At 43.7% G+C, this 16,542-nt stretch overlaps 2 protein-coding genes across 2 annotated transcripts in view; one reads left to right on the top strand and one right to left on the bottom strand.

Moving 5' to 3' along the window:
* The window catches only part of TTC23 (tetratricopeptide repeat domain 23), a 995,109-nt gene that overhangs the window by 23,927 nt on the left and 954,640 nt on the right, over window positions 1-16,542 (bottom strand). The window lies entirely within an intron of this gene.
* Window positions 1-16,542, top strand: part of LOC311614449 (A-kinase anchor protein 13-like) — a 70,186-nt gene that overhangs the window by 37,535 nt on the left and 16,109 nt on the right. The window contains exons 2-3 of the mRNA XM_084869304.1: window positions 2,155-2,198; window positions 13,799-13,946. Of these exons, the coding sequence (XP_084725430.1) occupies window positions 2,166-2,198; window positions 13,799-13,946 (181 nt within the window). The 5' untranslated portion in view covers window positions 2,155-2,165. The remainder of the gene's footprint in view (window positions 1-2,154; window positions 2,199-13,798; window positions 13,947-16,542) is intronic.

Below are 16,542 nucleotides of genomic sequence, written 5' to 3'. Positions count from 1 at the left end.
GGGACTGTTAATTGTAGATTCCTTCGGTTTGCACAGGTAGGAAAAAAATGTCTTTTTACTCACTTTCAGTTCAGTTGTGAAACATTTCATGGCAGAGGACTTAAAAGAGATGTGCTGTGTGTGATGCTTTCTTCCCGCTTACAAAAAAATAAAAAAATAAAAAAATAAAATAGTGTCCGTTCATTGTTTGAATAGTTGTGATGAAGAGACCGATAATTTAGGAATGAAAATTCCCTGTAATTCCCAGAAATATGCATACTTACCATCTTGGTATTTGTCCCTCCAGATTCTTTCCTATGATTATTTGGTTTATATGTTTGAATTGTAATTTACCCACCAGCATGTTTTCAGACACAAATACCTCTCTGATGTACCTGCAGCCTTTCATTTAACCATTATGGTTTCCAGGGGATTTTACTTGGAAGTCTGCAGTGAGAGCCAGAAACTTTGCGAGGAAGAAGAGGCTGTGGCTTCCACTCTGTGATGGCAGAGTGCTTAACTAAGCATTTCACTTGGATTATCTCTTATAATTTTGTTACCAACTCTACAGTACAGGCCGCGGTTACTGTGCCTTATGTGTAGGAACAACATGAGGAGACAGAGTTAGGCAAGTGAAGTGACTTGCTTAAAGTTAATCAGTAAAGAACTTGGGATGCCTACCCCTTTAACTAGATTTCTTGTCTAGAGAATATTGTGTAGCACCTTATGCCTTTCCGGTATTGAGAAGTGTCCTTTTTTAATGGATAATCTTGAAGATGTCTAAAGCTGTCAAATGAGGAGACACTGCTTCCTTTACTTATTAAGAAGCTAGAGACCTGGTGCACCAAATTTGTGCACAGATAGGGTCCCTCGGCCTGGCCAGTGATCAGGACCAATCGTGGCCTTTCTTCGTTCTGCGCCATCCCCTGGTGGTCAGTGCATGTCAGAGTGAACAGTCGAACTCCCGGTTGGTTGAACTTCCAGACTGGGAATCAAAATGTGACCTCCTGGTTCATAGGTTGATGCTCAGCCACTGAGCCACACTGCCTGGGCAGACTGCCAAAGTTTTAATTCATGTTTTAGTTTCCACTGTTATTTCTTCTGCTTGTGACGGCAAGAACAGTTAAGTTCAGGCAAATTGGTTTATACATTTATAGGGTCTTTGAATCCTTTGTTTCAGGCAAGTCTGAACAGGACCTAGAAAGCTGATTAAAAGTCCAGTGAGCACCGTGAGTTTAATTTTAAATTAACTGGATATTTAATGCACTGAGAAAGTACTCAAGCGCTCCAATCTCTCTTTTTAATCCATGCTTTGCTATTTGAATCTGATGGGCTGGAAATCTTGATTTCTCTACTACAAGAGTTGGTTCTTGCTACATTTCTCAAGCTTGGCTTCTGCAGGTGGTTTTAGCACCTGAGAGGACACAAATGTTAAATGGAGGCAGGCAGGAAGGAAAGATGGCCCTGCGTGTGTGGGGTGGACCAGAGAATGAGCTAAGGTGGGCATGAAGGTGGTCAGCCAGCTGGCTGTTGGCATTATCCTGCCTCTGGTTGGAGAGGAGTGGGCTCAGGAGTCTGGTCAGAGACACCCCCAAGTGTGTTAGCTCTTCTTCAGGCGAGCCTTAATCTCAGACACACTCTTCCTGCCCAAACTGGCAGATCCCTGAAGATTGTAATAGCGAGAGAATTTTGTCCTCTAAATTATGCGCTGTCACTAAGCCGTTGTTTATTCTAAACGTTTGGTCTTTGATAACCTCTTCTTTATTCTGTGTGGACTTCATTTTGTTCTTAATGAGGTTCTGTGATCCTGATGGCACACAAAGCGTGGGGTTCTGTCTATTTTTTCATGTAAGAATGACATTTCTGTACTGTTGTTTACATTGCTGGTTTGTACGTGCTTTAATTCAGTTTCCTATTATGGACAGGTAAGACTTCTTAGGCCAAATTATAATGAAATTATTTTGGCCTGCTTCTCTGACTTATGAAGATGGGATCAATTTGTTCTCAAATTTGGGGTATTTGGCAAAGTACCTCCCCTTCTGAGATCCACCGTTTTGGACTTCTGCTTGTGCCCAGATAGCCACGCCCGGCACCTAAGACTTTAGGTGGTTTTTATATTTTTGGCAACAGCTTTTATTCTCATTCTCATTTATTTCTTCCCCTTCTCTTTTTCAGAGTCCTGGGTCATGAAACTTAATCCACAGCAAGCTCCATTATATGTGAGTAAATGATGACATTTCTTTTCATTTTATACTTATCTCTCCTGTTTACTTACAATAAACCTCAAAACACTGTCTCATAGTATTTTTAACCATCTACACGTGAATTTATAGGCTTAACCCAATTTGGAAGTGAAATTTGATTTAGTCCATTCGAAATGACTAATACATGCATGTAAGACCATGAGCTAAACTAGTTAAGGTGATAAGATGCACACATGAAACCATTGCATTGCTCTGCAAAACGATTGTGTGGCTTCTTACTTTCACTCAAGGGCTTTTCCTTTAGGTAGAGTGGTCTTCCTGCTGCCAGTGTGCATTACCCGGTGTTGCAACTAGGTGGCGCTCTGCCGTAGAGTAAGAGAGCTGCTTACTCTAGGAGTCTGATGTTCCATCTCCCTGATGTGAGGGAATTGTAAGATGATATGGGTAAATGAATGAATGAGGGCTGGAGAGAGAAATTTTTAGGTGATTTTTTTTTTAAATTAATTTCACGAGACTGAATTATTTGAACTGGGATGGTGAAAAGTGCCTATTTGGTGATACACCAGCTAAGAGCTGTGAGAGGCAGTGGATTTGGAGTTATTACGGTCTGGAGAGTTCAAATAGATGGACCCATGCGATATGTGGCTTCTTGTGACTGGCTTTTTTCACTTAGCGTGATGTTTTAAAGCTCATGTTGGAGCATGTATCCATACTTGTTCCTTTTTATTGGCAAGTAATATTCCATTGTATGGATATACCACATCTTGTCCATTCATCAGTTGATAGATTGGCGTTTAAGTGGTTTTCTCTTTGGGGCTAGTATGAATGATGATGCTTTGAACAGCAATTTTTTAGGTGTTGGCATATGTTCTCATTCCTCTTGATATGTGTAACTGCTTTGCTACATGGTAACTTTAACATGTGAGGAATTGCCAGTTTTCTATAGCAACTGCACCATTTTACATCTCCACCAGTAATGTTGAAGTTTCAATGTTTCTATAATATATTCATGCCAACACTTTCTATCACCTGACTTTTTTATTGTCGCCATCCCAGTGGGTGTGGAATAGTAATTGATTGTGGTTTTGATTTGCATTTCCCCAATGGTTGATGATTTCAGGCATCTTTATGTGTGCTTATTGGTTTCATAGTTTTAGCCCTTATATTTAGGTGTATGACTCTAGGGTTAATAGTTTTCTGTGTTAGTAAGTATGATTGTGTGGTTAGCTGGGCAGGCTCTACCGAGAATTTTTAAACTTCAGGTTCCAAGTATATCAGCAGGACACTCGGTGGGGCAGTTTGTTTTCCCGTTTTTTATAAGCAGAGTGAGTGTACTTTGTTCTCCGTGAACTAGGTCAGGTCACAGGGACTCTGGCTGTTTGGGTGAAGAAGAGTAACTGTCACAGGCAGGCCATCGGAGAGGGCGTAGGCTCCCTGCCCCGAGAGGAAGAAATGACACACAAAGGACAAAGTGCGCATGCGGAAGTCTTCTTTCTGTTTACATTTGGGATGTGCAGGGGTGAGTACCAGCAGAAGAGAGGAAACTCTTAGTAAATACGGAAAAGGGCTGGATCCTGAGAAATACAAAAACACACAAATCTCACAGCACTTAATAGTGGAGACTTGCACAATCAAAGTCCTTTTAAAAATAAGCAATCCAAGTTTAATCTTCCAGTTCACATTTTAAAACTTTTTTTTTATTAATGTTTTACTTGAAGTAAGTTCAGATTTACAGAAAAGTTGCAGGAATACAACTCACCTCTATTCATCTCTTACGAACATTTAGTCACATTAGCTTGTCTTTCTCTGGATTAGATACTTTCTAGTTGTTTGAAAGGTGTAAACATCATACCCTGTTTCCCTAAATATTTTCCTAAGAACTAGGACATTCTCTTTCTCAATCACCGTACAATTAACAAAAACAGGAATTGTACCATTGATGTAACACTCTTATGTAATGTAGGTCCATTTTCAAATTTCTGTGATTATCCCAATAATGTCCTTTATAGCATCTTCCTCCTAGTCCCTCCCCAATCCAGGACTTAATCCAGGATTACACATTGTGCATATGTCTGTTTAGTCTCTGAATGGTTCCTCCGCTTCTCTGTCTTTCATCATATTGACATTTGGGAAAATTATAGTCCCGTTAGTTTATAGCAGTTTGGGTTTGTATGATGTTTTCTCCTGATTGGGACAGGAATACTACATAAATGATGCCCTGGTTGGCGTATCATAATTAGGAGAACACATACTATATTCTTGTCCACTTACTGGAGATGTAAACTTTGATCTCTTGGTTATTGTGGTGTTGAGTTTGCATAATTTATCTGTTTCAGAGGAATTGGCCATTTAAAGAAGATGGTGTAATTGTTCACTTTCCCCCTTTAATGTTGTTTATGAATGACTATTTCTAGTCCTAATGGGACTTATGATCTGAGTCACTTGTTTACAGTACAGTACACACAACAAACCACGTGACTGCTAATATGTTTTTGTGGACACAGTTCATGGGTGCTTGGGCTCCATAGCCCTTCTCACTGCCAAGATAAAAGCATACACTTTACCCCGGACGAGCAGGGGACAAGGGATGCTGTCAGATAGTCAAAGAAAGAGGCACGTGAAACAAATGTTGGCATTTATTTATAAAACAAACAAAACAGGCCCTGTCCCCACCCACACAGTAAGCCCCACTGACCTAGCAACCCAACAACTGGACACTAGCAACCGCAAACAAATCCTCCCCCAGACTAACAGCTGAGAAGGAAGCAGGATTTTTAAACTTCGGAAGGAGGAGGAGGAGGAGGAGGAGGAGGAAGAGGAAAGGGTCTTCGGATGCCTCTTATCTCAGGCCCCAGGCTTATTCTAGAAGTGATCCAGAGGCCGGGCTTGAATCTCGTGGAGGTACGGTATGTGTCAGAAATAGAGACCTGGATTAATCCCACATCCCACATACCAGAGAAAGTCACCTCCCCTCTCCTGTCATCATTCTGTATTCTTTTAGGAGAAAAAGAGTACAGTGCGGTGATGCAGCCAAGTGCGTGTCCCTCAGGCAGGTCTACGTGTGGGAATGAACTTGGTGGGAGAGGTGACGGCTAGAGGAGAATTTGATGAGTCAGAGGAATCGTTGTTTTCGGTGTTGTTGAACCCAGTCTTCCGGAAGAGTGAAGAAACTGAACTACAGAGAGATTGAGGGATTAAGTAGCCTAAAGTTTCACGGGGCTGTGATACAACTGGGCAGGTATCAGAATCAGCAAATGATTCTTGTAGGCAGTGTTACCGGAGGCGGGTCGTCTGTTGGCTTGGATTTAAGAGTTCAGGGACACGCACAGAGAAGTTATAGTACAAGACTCAATCAATGTGCTAAGTGACAGGAAAAACAGTAGCAAAGGGAAGAGAGGAATATTTGAAAAGATAGCATTGATCTACTTTTTCTGAGGCGTGAACAGGAAATGTCTTTATGGGCTGTAGACATGTTGGAGAATAGTTAACCGCTATTACTTGGGATCTCTCTTAAGTGGAAAAAGCAGTAAAAATAAAATGTATTGTTTTGTGTGTGTGTGTGTGTGTGTCTATGAGTTACTTTTTTCTCTCTCTTAATTCTTTCACCTTTTCCACCCAGACTCCATCCCCATTCTCTCTCACAGCTGTCAGTCTGTTCTCTGTATCTGTATGTTTCTATTTTATTTGTTAACTAGAGGCCTGGTGCACAAAATTCGTGCTTGGGGGATGGGGGAAGAAGTCCCTCGGCTCGGCCTGCACCCTCTCTTAATCTGGGATTGCTGGCTCCTAGCCACTCGCCTGCCTGCCTGATTGCCCCTAACTGCCTTGGCCCCCGCCTCTGTGGCTTAGTCCAGAAGAATGTCCAGAAGGTTGTTCAACTGTCTGGTCTAATTGGCGTATTTTTTTTTTTTTATATATATATATAGATTTCTTTTGTTTATTAGATTCCACATGTAAGTAAAAATCATATAGTACTGTCTTTCTCTGACTGGCTTATTTCACTTAGCATAATGCTCTCCAGGTCCATCCGTGCTTCAGCAAAGAGTATAATTTTCTTTCTTTCTTTTTTTTTTTTTTAACAGCTGAGTAGTATTTCATTGCGTAAATGTATTATAGTTGTTTTATCCACTCATCTACTCATGGGCATTTGGCCTGCCTCAAATCTTGGCTATTATAAATAATGCTGCAATGAATATAGAGGTACATATATTCTTTCGAATTAGTGTCTCTGGTTTCTTTGGATATATTCCCAAAAGTGGATTTGCTAGGTTTAAGCCACTAAGTTTTGGGGCACTTTGTTTAAGCTATTATAAACTGATACAATATGACACACACACACACACACACACACACACACACACACAGATTTTTATATCTACCTATTTCTACAATGATTGATGTTTGTCAAACGGTTATAACAGTAAAATTATTTTTCTTGTAAATCGCAGTTCCTGCAGCTCTTCGATGCTTTTTTTGTATTAGAATAATGTTCTGTGCCGGTTTCAAAGTGTTCTCGTGGGCACTGGGCACTTTCTGGCTAATGATTCTCAGCGTGGGTGGTGGCCATGGCTGATGCTGCCATGAACGTTTATGTTGCTGATGATTCACTAACTAACACGGGCATGGAATGGATGTAAGGAGGGAAAGCTGGGGGTGCGTTTCTCAGGTTCTTCCATTTTAAACTTGTTCTTGTGTGTCCCCAAGCTCTATTGAACACATCTCAAGGTCTCCCTCTGGGAAGCCAAAAAGCAATTCCCTCACACATTTTCAATACTTTGAAAAACCAGAGAGATTCTCAGATATAAGATGTGAATTATGCTCCAAGGGTATATGAACTGATTATCATTACCTGAAGATTTGAGTGGGGAGGGGCTCAGAAAGAAGAGGTTTTAACATTTCTATCAATTAAAAAGATTTGTTCTTGATTAAGTGGAGTTTGTATAAATACCCAAAATTATGAAGGGTCACAGAATTTAGATTGCCTCGGCTTGCTGTGCTCATTGGAGGAAAGATGACCTACTTGGTAACGGTAGCATTTAAAATATACTAGCATGATTTTATTGATTTCAGGGACGAAGGGAGAGGGAGAGAGAGAAACTTCAATGAGGATCACTGATCGACTGCGTTCTGCACGCCCCCTGCTGGGGATTGAGCCCACAACCCGGGCATGTGCCCTGACCAGGAATTGAATTGTGACCTCTGATGCTCAACCACTGAACCACACTGGCCGGGCAGTAATGGTAGCATTTTATTCTTCCTGGGCAGTGTGTTTCCATTAACCGGAGTCGAAATAACCTGGCGGTGCCTCTTGTTTGGCTGCTGGGTCATAGGCTGCTTGCACAAAGCGAGCTTTATCAGCTTTCCGATCTCTTAAATGAATTACCTGCCTTCGCCCTAACAATGCTTGTCTGGTGGGTCAGCTCCAAGATTTCATAGACTGGCGGCCCTTTCCAGCCAGATCTGAGGGCTGTGTTTAAATAAGGACACTTTATCACCAGCGCCAAGAGAAATAAGGAAGTCAAGTGTTCCTCAATCTAGCTTTTTATTTTTAATCCTCACCCGAGGATATTTTTTCCCATTGATTTCTAGAGGGGGGGCAGATAGAGAGAGAGAGAGAGAGAGAGAGAGAGAGAGAGAGAGAGAATGTGAGACAGATGCATTGATTGGTTGCCTCCTGTGTGCGCCTGATCAGTGCCGAGGATCAAACCTGCCCTTGACAGGGAATCAAACTCCAGACCCTTCCTTTTGCAGACTGACACTCTAACTACTGAGCCAAACCAGCAAGGGCCTCAATCTAGTTTTTTCTTTTTAAAATTTTTTTTAATTGATGTTTTACAGAGAGGAAGAGAGAGGGATAGAGAGTTAGAAACATCGATGAGAGAGAATCATCGATCAACTGCCTCTTGCACCACCCCTACTGGGGATGTGCCCGCAACCAAGGTCCATGCCCTTGACCGGAATCGAACCTGGGACCTTTCAGTGCGCAGGCAGACGCTCTATCCACTGAGCCACACCGGTTTCGGCCCAGTTGTTTCCTTTTATGAGGGGGTTGCAGGGGGCCTGTTCTGAGTACAGAGGCTGTCATCTGTGCTCTCCAGAGCGCTGTTTGTTTACTCGCTTTTAAACCGAGAGAGGAGCCGTGGGCCCTCGCGCATCCTCGGAGCCCTCCGCACGGCTCTGTTTGGATTAACTGCGGGCCCCATCAGATACACGAGCATCTGGCAGCTCGGGTGGAATTCCCAGCTGTCTCTCTTTGTTATGTCCACACAAGGAAATGTGCGCTTTATCTGCCTACTCGGGCAAAGTTACATTCCTTTTTAGGTCCACGAGGCCCACCGGTCTGACTGTGGGCTCATTTCCCACCGTTCCTGCCATCTTGCATAGTCACTGGCCAGGGATGATCTTACCTTCCTCGCACGAATATGAATTTCTGACCGGTCCCCTCCCCTCCACCCCTCAGTCCTGCTTTAAGTAAAGTTCAGTAGGTTTTGCTGACATCCTGTCTTATGTGGTTAAGGGATTGGGGCAGTATAATATTAAGAAGCGATTGCTGTGGTGTTCCTCTTAGCCAACAGCTTCCCTCCACAAATCCCCATTTCCCGTATCTCTTTGAAATGGGTTATTTTATCCTTGGCACAGGACAGCCGCATGATCATATGTTGTCCATATTTTCACTGAGTGTCAGAATTAAAAGTGGATCTCTCCTTCACCATGAGCCGCCACACCTGGGCTGCATTTCTAGTAAGTTCCCCAGGAGCAGGGCGTGCTTGGGTTTGATTCCAGCCAAGGGCACATACCTCGGTTGCAGGCTCCATCCCTGGCCCCGATCTGGGCACCTGCAGCAGGCAACCGTTCGATGCGTCTCTTGCATTGATGTTTCTCTCTGTCCCTCCCTTCCACTCTCTCTAAAGAAAGTTCAATGGAAAGCAGCCCCTCCCATGAGGATTAACAACAATAACAACAAAGAGTGAGGCTTGAACACTCTGGGTGTGTTCTTGAACCAGCAGTGCTGTGGCCTGTGGCAGTGAGCAGTGTGTGCGTGTCTGAGACGCTCTGTGCGGGAGAGGAGGCTGGAGGGGGCAGCAAGGGTGAGGTTGTGGAGCGACTTGCTTGCCACGAATTAAAGGGACATGCTCAAGAGTCAACATGTTGTCCTGTTGCCCTAACCAGTTTAGCTCAGTGGCTAGAGCGTCGGCCTGTGGACTGAAGGGTCCCAGGTTCGATTCCGGTCAAGGGCATGTATGTACCTCGGTTGCGGGCACATACCCAGGAGGAGGTGTGCAGGAGGCAGCTGATCGATGTTTCTCTCTCAATGTTTCTAGCTCTCTATCCCTCCCTTCCTCTCTGTAAAAAAAAATCAATAAAATATATTTTTTAAAAAGATATTGTTCTGTTGGCCATTCAAGAGTTTCAGGGCAGTAACCTGGTCTCGTTGTGTTTTGGAGACTCTTCTCTTGCTTCCTGGTGTGCGTAGGGCTAACCCAGAAGCCCGGAGACTGATTTCATGGGTGATCTTTAGGGGAAAGCCAAGGGAACTGACCGCGGAAGGTTGGTGAGTGAGACGGCTGAGAACAGAAGTCTAGCTGATAGATTTTAGAGATTGTCCTCATTTCAGGGTAGAGAGGGTGGTTTATTTAATCACTTCCAATTCTTGCATTAAATTTCTACCAAGAATTAATACAAATCCTATCTTCTCTGCATTTTAACCAGTATCTGGTCCCAACAGGAAAGGGAAGACTGTCTCTTTAAGTGTTGACCTAATTATTCTAGCAGTTCCAGGGTTGTGAAACATTTGTGGGAGGGAGAGGCTGAATTTTTTTTTTTTTTACACCAGGAAACACCCTCCGGCCAGTTTAGCTTTGCTTCAACAAGAGTAGGTAGACTGGGTTGTACCTTGAAATAAAAAGACTTATTCGTCTCTTAGGACTTTTAAAAACTCTCTTCTTTTTAAGGAACCTTCCCGTTAAAGAAAGCCTACATTAAATGATTTCCAAACTTTTTGTAACTTGATTCCTTTTCCAGCTGAAGTTTCAAGATCCTTCCCCATTAGGGAGAATGGTCTGTAAAACCACGGTGAACTCAACAGATGTGATTGAGCGCCACCTGCTGGTCTTATTTTAATGGGCCGCAGAGGTGCTGCTTGGAAATCTTTTAAGAATTTGTCTATGTATCTTAGAGTTTCAAAATTACGAAGCTGGAATTTCAAGGTGAATTTTGATAGTTGTTGGTAGTAACATTTTAAATAATCGCAGGAAGGAGTGTGCAGGAGGGAGCTGATCGATGTTTCTCTCTCACTGATGTTCCTAACTCTGTATCCCTCTTCCTCTCTTTTTAAACGTCAGTAAAATATATTAAAAAAAACAGCATAACTATAATCACCATGCTGTACATCGCATCTGTTGTAAGAATAGCATTCTGTTTCTTGAGTTGAGATTATTGGAGAAGTAGAGGCGTCGATGCATTCTCTTCTGGGGTTGGGTCCAGCCAATATGGTAATCAAGAACATCTTGAAGTTAATAAGTTTACCTGTTGTAGTTAGAAACGTGACAGACGTGAAAACTGGACAGCCAGATTGAATCATCTATCCATTCCATGCGGCTGGCCTTCCTTAGGCAGCAAAATCGTTTGCCAAGAGTACCCCTCAAGGAAGGTGTGACGAAAGCAACCCCCTCAGCAAAAATTCCTCCTTAGATCTGGTTTTCATTTTTATTTTTTAATCACCACTCCACCTGCTTAATCTTTCAAGGCCATCTGAAGTAATAGTGGGTGCCTGGTACGTAGGCAGTAAAACGGGAGTCACGTGGTGGAGACTCAGAGTAAGAATTTTTGTTATTTTCTGCCAGTGATTTTATCAGAATGCAGAGGATTCTCCTCCAGGGGAAGCAGGGACCCTTGGAATCCATTTCAAGTGGCTTTAAACGTGATTGAGCCTTCTGTGTTCCATCCTACTTCCTATTCGGGGTAGTTTGTATTTATGTAAAAAAAAAAAAAAAAAAAAAAAAAAGAAAGAAAGAAACAAGAAACTATTAAGTAAAGCTATGAAGGCAATTTGAAACTCACTGTTGTCTTGGGAATGTAAAACAGGTTGATACTGTGAGTTCAGTTAAAAGGATTTCAATTACCTATGAACCGATTCTCCTGGCCCCGGTTCAGAGAGGCAGAACCCGGAGAGAAAATCCTTGATCTAGAAAAGGAAGCTATATTCTTATAATTCCTGTTAGAAAAACTCCGCTTTTCTGCAAAAGTCCACATTGTAAATAATTTAGGCTCGAGGGCCAGGAGGTCTCTGTAGCAACCACCAGACGCTGCTGTGGCCCGCCCATTCTAGTGCAAAGGTAGCCATAGACAGCATGTAATCAATAAAACTTTATCTTTTTTCTTTTTTAAAATAATATTTTTATTGATTTTAGAAAGGAAGGAGGAGGGAGAGAGACATCAATGATGAGAGAGAATCATTGATCGGCTGCCTCCTGCACGCCCGCTCCTGGGGATGGACCCTGCAACCCGGGCCTGGGCCCTGACCGGGAATGGAATCATGACCGTCTGGTTCACAGGTCCACACTCAGTCCACACTCAACCACTGAGCCACGCCGCCGGCTGGGCTAAAATGTTGAAGCTCTTTCTCCTTTGATTTTTCCCCCCCAAATATTAAAAATTGCAAAATTCTTTCTCAGCTGTGAGCCATACAAAGTCAAGCAAAAAGCTGGTTTTGGCCCAGGATGACTCTGTAGTCAGAGGAGGCAGCTTTAGGACTTTGATTATACCTCTTTCCAGGGTTGTAATGGCATCTCAGTGCCCTGAGCAATTGGCCCATTTCGTGTGCTGCAGACACTTTATTTTATTTATTTATTTTTTAAAATATATTTTATTGATTTTTTTACAGAGAGGAAAGGAGAGGGATAGAGAGTTAGAAACATCTATGAGAGAGAATCATCGATCAGCTGCCTCTTGCACACCTCCCATTGGGGATGTGCCCGAAACCAAGGTACGTGCCCTTGACCGGAATTGAACCCGGGACCTTTCAGTGTGCAGGCCGGCGCTCTATTCATTGAGCCAAACCGGTTTCGGCTGCAGACACTTTAACCGGCGGTGGTTTATTTTGGCGAAGGACACTAAACGTCCTACCACCTTCAGCTTTTCAGGGGGTCTCTCTGCGCCTTTCCATGTGTCGGGGCGCTTTGCAGCTTTCCAGTAAGGGACAGCGTGTGTGTCCTTCGTTCTGGCTTCTTACAGCTGCATTCTGAGCTATGAGAGGCTGCCTTGCACGGGGCTGTGGGGAGTATTTTGAACCGTGTCTCCACAGCCAGCCTCTTGCAGCATTTCTGTGAGCAGCCCTGGTCCAGGTCTGACTGGACGAGTTTCGTTTTCAGTGTCGGTAACACGCTATCGGCTGCCCTGTGGTGCTCTGGGCTTGGCTAGCTGTGGCCACAGGGTGGCATGGTTCTCCTGCAGGCACGGCTTTGCTTGTTGTTAAAATGGGAAGGCTTAAAACACACTGTGAGTAACTAGAATTCTCTCCCCTCCTTAACATGGCACGGCTTGCTCTAAATTGGTTTTCCCACTGTGCGTTATTAAGATTTGCACAATACTGAACCTCAGTGCCTTATAATCTTCTGTTTATGGTTATAACGGGAATTATATAATGCTGATGGTTGGGAGGATGGATGGTAGGTAGGGCTGTATTTCACAGCATATGTTTAATTTAGCCATTTAAAAAAATTAACATATAAAACTAATAAAGGAATATCTCTGAATAGTTGCAGGGTCATGGGCAAAGTCAGGGTTTTTGTCTGACTCCAAGAGGTTGGTGGTGGGGTGTATACAGCAGAGTAGGGATTCCAGATGGTCAGGAAACACAAATTATAAGAATCCCCCTCCCCCTCCACCCTTATAGATAAAGAATATTATCATAAAGCTGAATGTGTTCCAAAAGTTTTTATATAAATGGTGGGGCAAAAGTAGTTTAACAGTTCGTACAATTAATAAATAATAATACAAGAATGAGCTGTGTTTTGGGTACGCACACCTGTACTCCTCCTTTGGCCCCGTCCTGTTTTAGCTGTTGGGAGAGAGGTGTTATCTTCATCGATGTCCCCAGGCTTATGCTCTTTGCACTTGACCGCTACTAGGCCAGCTCTGTCAGACGCCCCGCCCTTGCTGGGGACTGGGTGGGCTCAGCCGTGCTTTCAAGGGGCTAAGATTTGGAGAATTACGCCTGCAGCTGGAACACAGGTTAAGGGTAATTCTTCATATGCCTCCTCCACCCTCTCTGCCTTTTTTTAAAGATTTGTCTTGATTTCTCCCTCTCCCTCCTCTCCCCCCAAATTCATCAAATAAATATACTACCTGTTATCTTGTTGATTTACTTATTTGTCTAATGCCCTGCAATCAGGTGTAAGCCTAAAGAGGGCAGAGATCTTATTTTTAGGTCACTTCGTATTCTCAGCGCCCAGAGTACTGACTGGTATGAGGTGCTCAGTCAGTGTTTGTGTTCGTGTAAACCTCCTAGAGTGGGCACGGTTGAGATGATACATGCGATCTTGTTTTGCAAAGAGAGACCCCCCCCCCCAGAGGGACCTCACTAACGCCTCCCTGCTCATCTCTGCCTTTCCTAGGGCGACTGTGTTGTCACTGTGCTGCTTGCTGAAGAGGATAAGGTGGAGGAGGATGTAGTGTTTTACCTGGTGTTTTTGGGGTCCACCCTCCGTCACTGCACAAGTACCCGGAAGGTCAGTGCGGATACGCTGGAGACCATCACTCCTGGTGAGTATGAGTGCAACCTTCACCGTCTCCACGAGTTCTCCGACTCTTACTCTGTGCTCACTGGGATGAAGCGATGAAAACAGGAATCAGGGTGATAGAACTCGGGTCACATCTTCATTTTTAAAAAAATATGTTTTATTAATTTTTTACAGAGAGAAAGGGAGACGGATAGAGTTAGAAACATCGATGAGAGAGAAACATTGATCAGCTGCCTCCTGCACACTCCCCACTGGGTACGTGCCTGCAACCAAGGCACATGCCCTTGACCGGAATCGAACCTGTGGACCCTTGAGTCCACAGGCTGATGCTCTATCCACTGAGCCAAACCCGTTAGGGCTACACATCTTCATTTTAAAATACATTTTAAAATTAAGTATTTCTATCAGACTTTGCTTATTCCACAAAAATTGGAGCCTTACTAAAAGTAAATGAAATAAGCCAAAACCGGTTTGGGGACTGAGGGGTCCCGGGTTCGATTCCAGTCAAGGGCATGTACCTTGGTTGTGGGCACATCCCCAGTAGGGGTGTGCAAGGGGCAGCTGATCGATGACTCTCTCTCATCGATGTTTCTAACTCTCTATCTCTCTCCCTTCCTCTCTGTACAAAATCAATAAAATATAAAAAAATAAAAAAATAAATAAATAAATGAAATAAAATGGTGTCATAAATGAAAAGATAAAAATCAGGCTCAGCAAAATATCAATTTACCGGAATGCTGAGATTTGGGGAAACTAAAGCACATGGGAATCAAACCTAGAAACCAGGAGGTCATAGTTTGATTCCCGGTCAGGGCACAGGCCCGGGTTGTGGGCTCCATCCCCAGTAGAGGGGGCGTGCGGGAGGCAGCCAATCAATGATTCTGTCATCATTGATGACTTGCCTCTTAGAAACCAATTAAAACATATTTATACTTATATATTTATAAAATATATTTAAAAAAATATTTATGTACATGCAAACATGTTTCACACACACCACGTTTGGGCGTCTCTCGTTAGGCACCAGAATCTTGCAGTGGGTGCACACTTGTGCCCATCATCTCATCTGGTAGAGTCTGGGTTGAAGACTAAAAATTTCCCCGTGTAGCCACTTCAAAGGGAAGAAAGAGACATTATTTTTCTGTTCTCCCCATCGACTCATAACGCAGCCTTTCTGTTAGAAGGTGTTCGGAGTGGGTCTGGGCTGGACGGAACCAGCAGGCACTCTGAGGGCTTCCTTTTGGAGAGCCGGGAAACAAGGTCCCCATTGTCTCCTCCCCCGCAGAGAAGGCCCGGATGGGATGTGTGCACCGCTTTTAGCTGAACAGGAAATGAAGTCATTCTTGGCCCAGGCTGCAGCAGTTTGTTTATCTGTAGCAGCGGTTCGTTTCCATGGCGACGGGCGCCTCACCGAGTGATAAGAGGCCCTTCTGACCTCGTGGGCACACGCCTCCTGACCTGCGGGCTACCGATGGTTCGGGCTAGATGCGTTGAAGGGGGCCATCCATCCGCAGTTAAATTGTGTTTCTCTTTCTCGTGTTTTTGTTTATTCTGCGTTCTTCCCCTTCGCTTAGTTTTTTTTTTTTTTTTTTTTTTTTCCAATTCTGCCAAAGGCAATATCCCCGCTCAGAAGCTTCCTGGGCCATTGCTACAGAGCTCTGCAGACTGTCAGGGCTGGTTTCTGGAGTGAGCCGAGCAGGCATTTAGTGAGAAATAATAAGAACAGCTAGCCGTTTTAGATACCTGCCTTACGTCTGGTGGTAGCATGCCTTTGTGCACAGGCAAACTTTCAGAAAATCCCAGACTGTCTGCCACGGAGGGTGAGAGTCAAAGCTAATATTTTCTGACTCTGCAGCTGCTGCTTCAGGACCCCTTGCGTTGACTTCATTCAATCAGGAACAGCCCCCTCCCGCCCCATAACTTACTTTATATTTCTGTTGTAAAGAGACTGGACCTGCCTGTGGGATAAGGTCAGAAGGCAGCTTAGGAATCGGAATGACCGTAAAGGTCCTGTGCCTTTAACAGTTTATCTCCCTTCTTTCCTTCTCCGAATCCCCTGGGCGAACTTCCTCTAGAAGCAGAACAGCCAGTTTTTCCAGAAACTTCCCTTTTTATATACAAAGACCCGTGGTTTTTATTTTCCTTTGTTGCTAGAGAATTTGAGTGGAAGGGAACCACCGCGGAATCGGATCTTGCTACCCTTCTCTCCATTGCAGCCTCGGTTGCACATAAAAAGAAGTTAAATGATTATTGTATTGCATTGGGTGTTCTGGAATTGGATATCATATTGGGTTGGATACGCAGTGTAGATGTAGGCACCTTGCGTTTCTGTGTGCACAAAGGCAATCAGGAATGGAATGGCCCCTGCGCCTAGCCATGTCTCCGGAGCTGATTTATGGCAGCTGGAGATCCTATGTGTGCATGTGCAGTGATCTTAGTTTTATTGTATTATAGACACCATATAACCTTGTATTCAGAGTGTTGATTTTTTTCTCTAGACACTTGATCTGAAAGGTTAGAAGGATTACAAAATTATCTTAAGAAGCTCTTGAGCCTGATAGGAAACATTATTGTGAGGGAGGAGGCCTGCCAGCCTCATGCGGTTGGATTCCAGTCTG

Source organism: Pipistrellus hanaki (genome assembly GCF_964339955.1).
Source record: "Pipistrellus hanaki genome assembly, chromosome: 21".
In the NCBI taxonomy this organism is placed as follows: Eukaryota; Metazoa; Chordata; class Mammalia; order Chiroptera; family Vespertilionidae; genus Pipistrellus; species Pipistrellus hanaki.
Note: the sequence above shows the minus strand (reverse complement) of the source record. Positions and strands in the feature narration are given on the sequence as shown.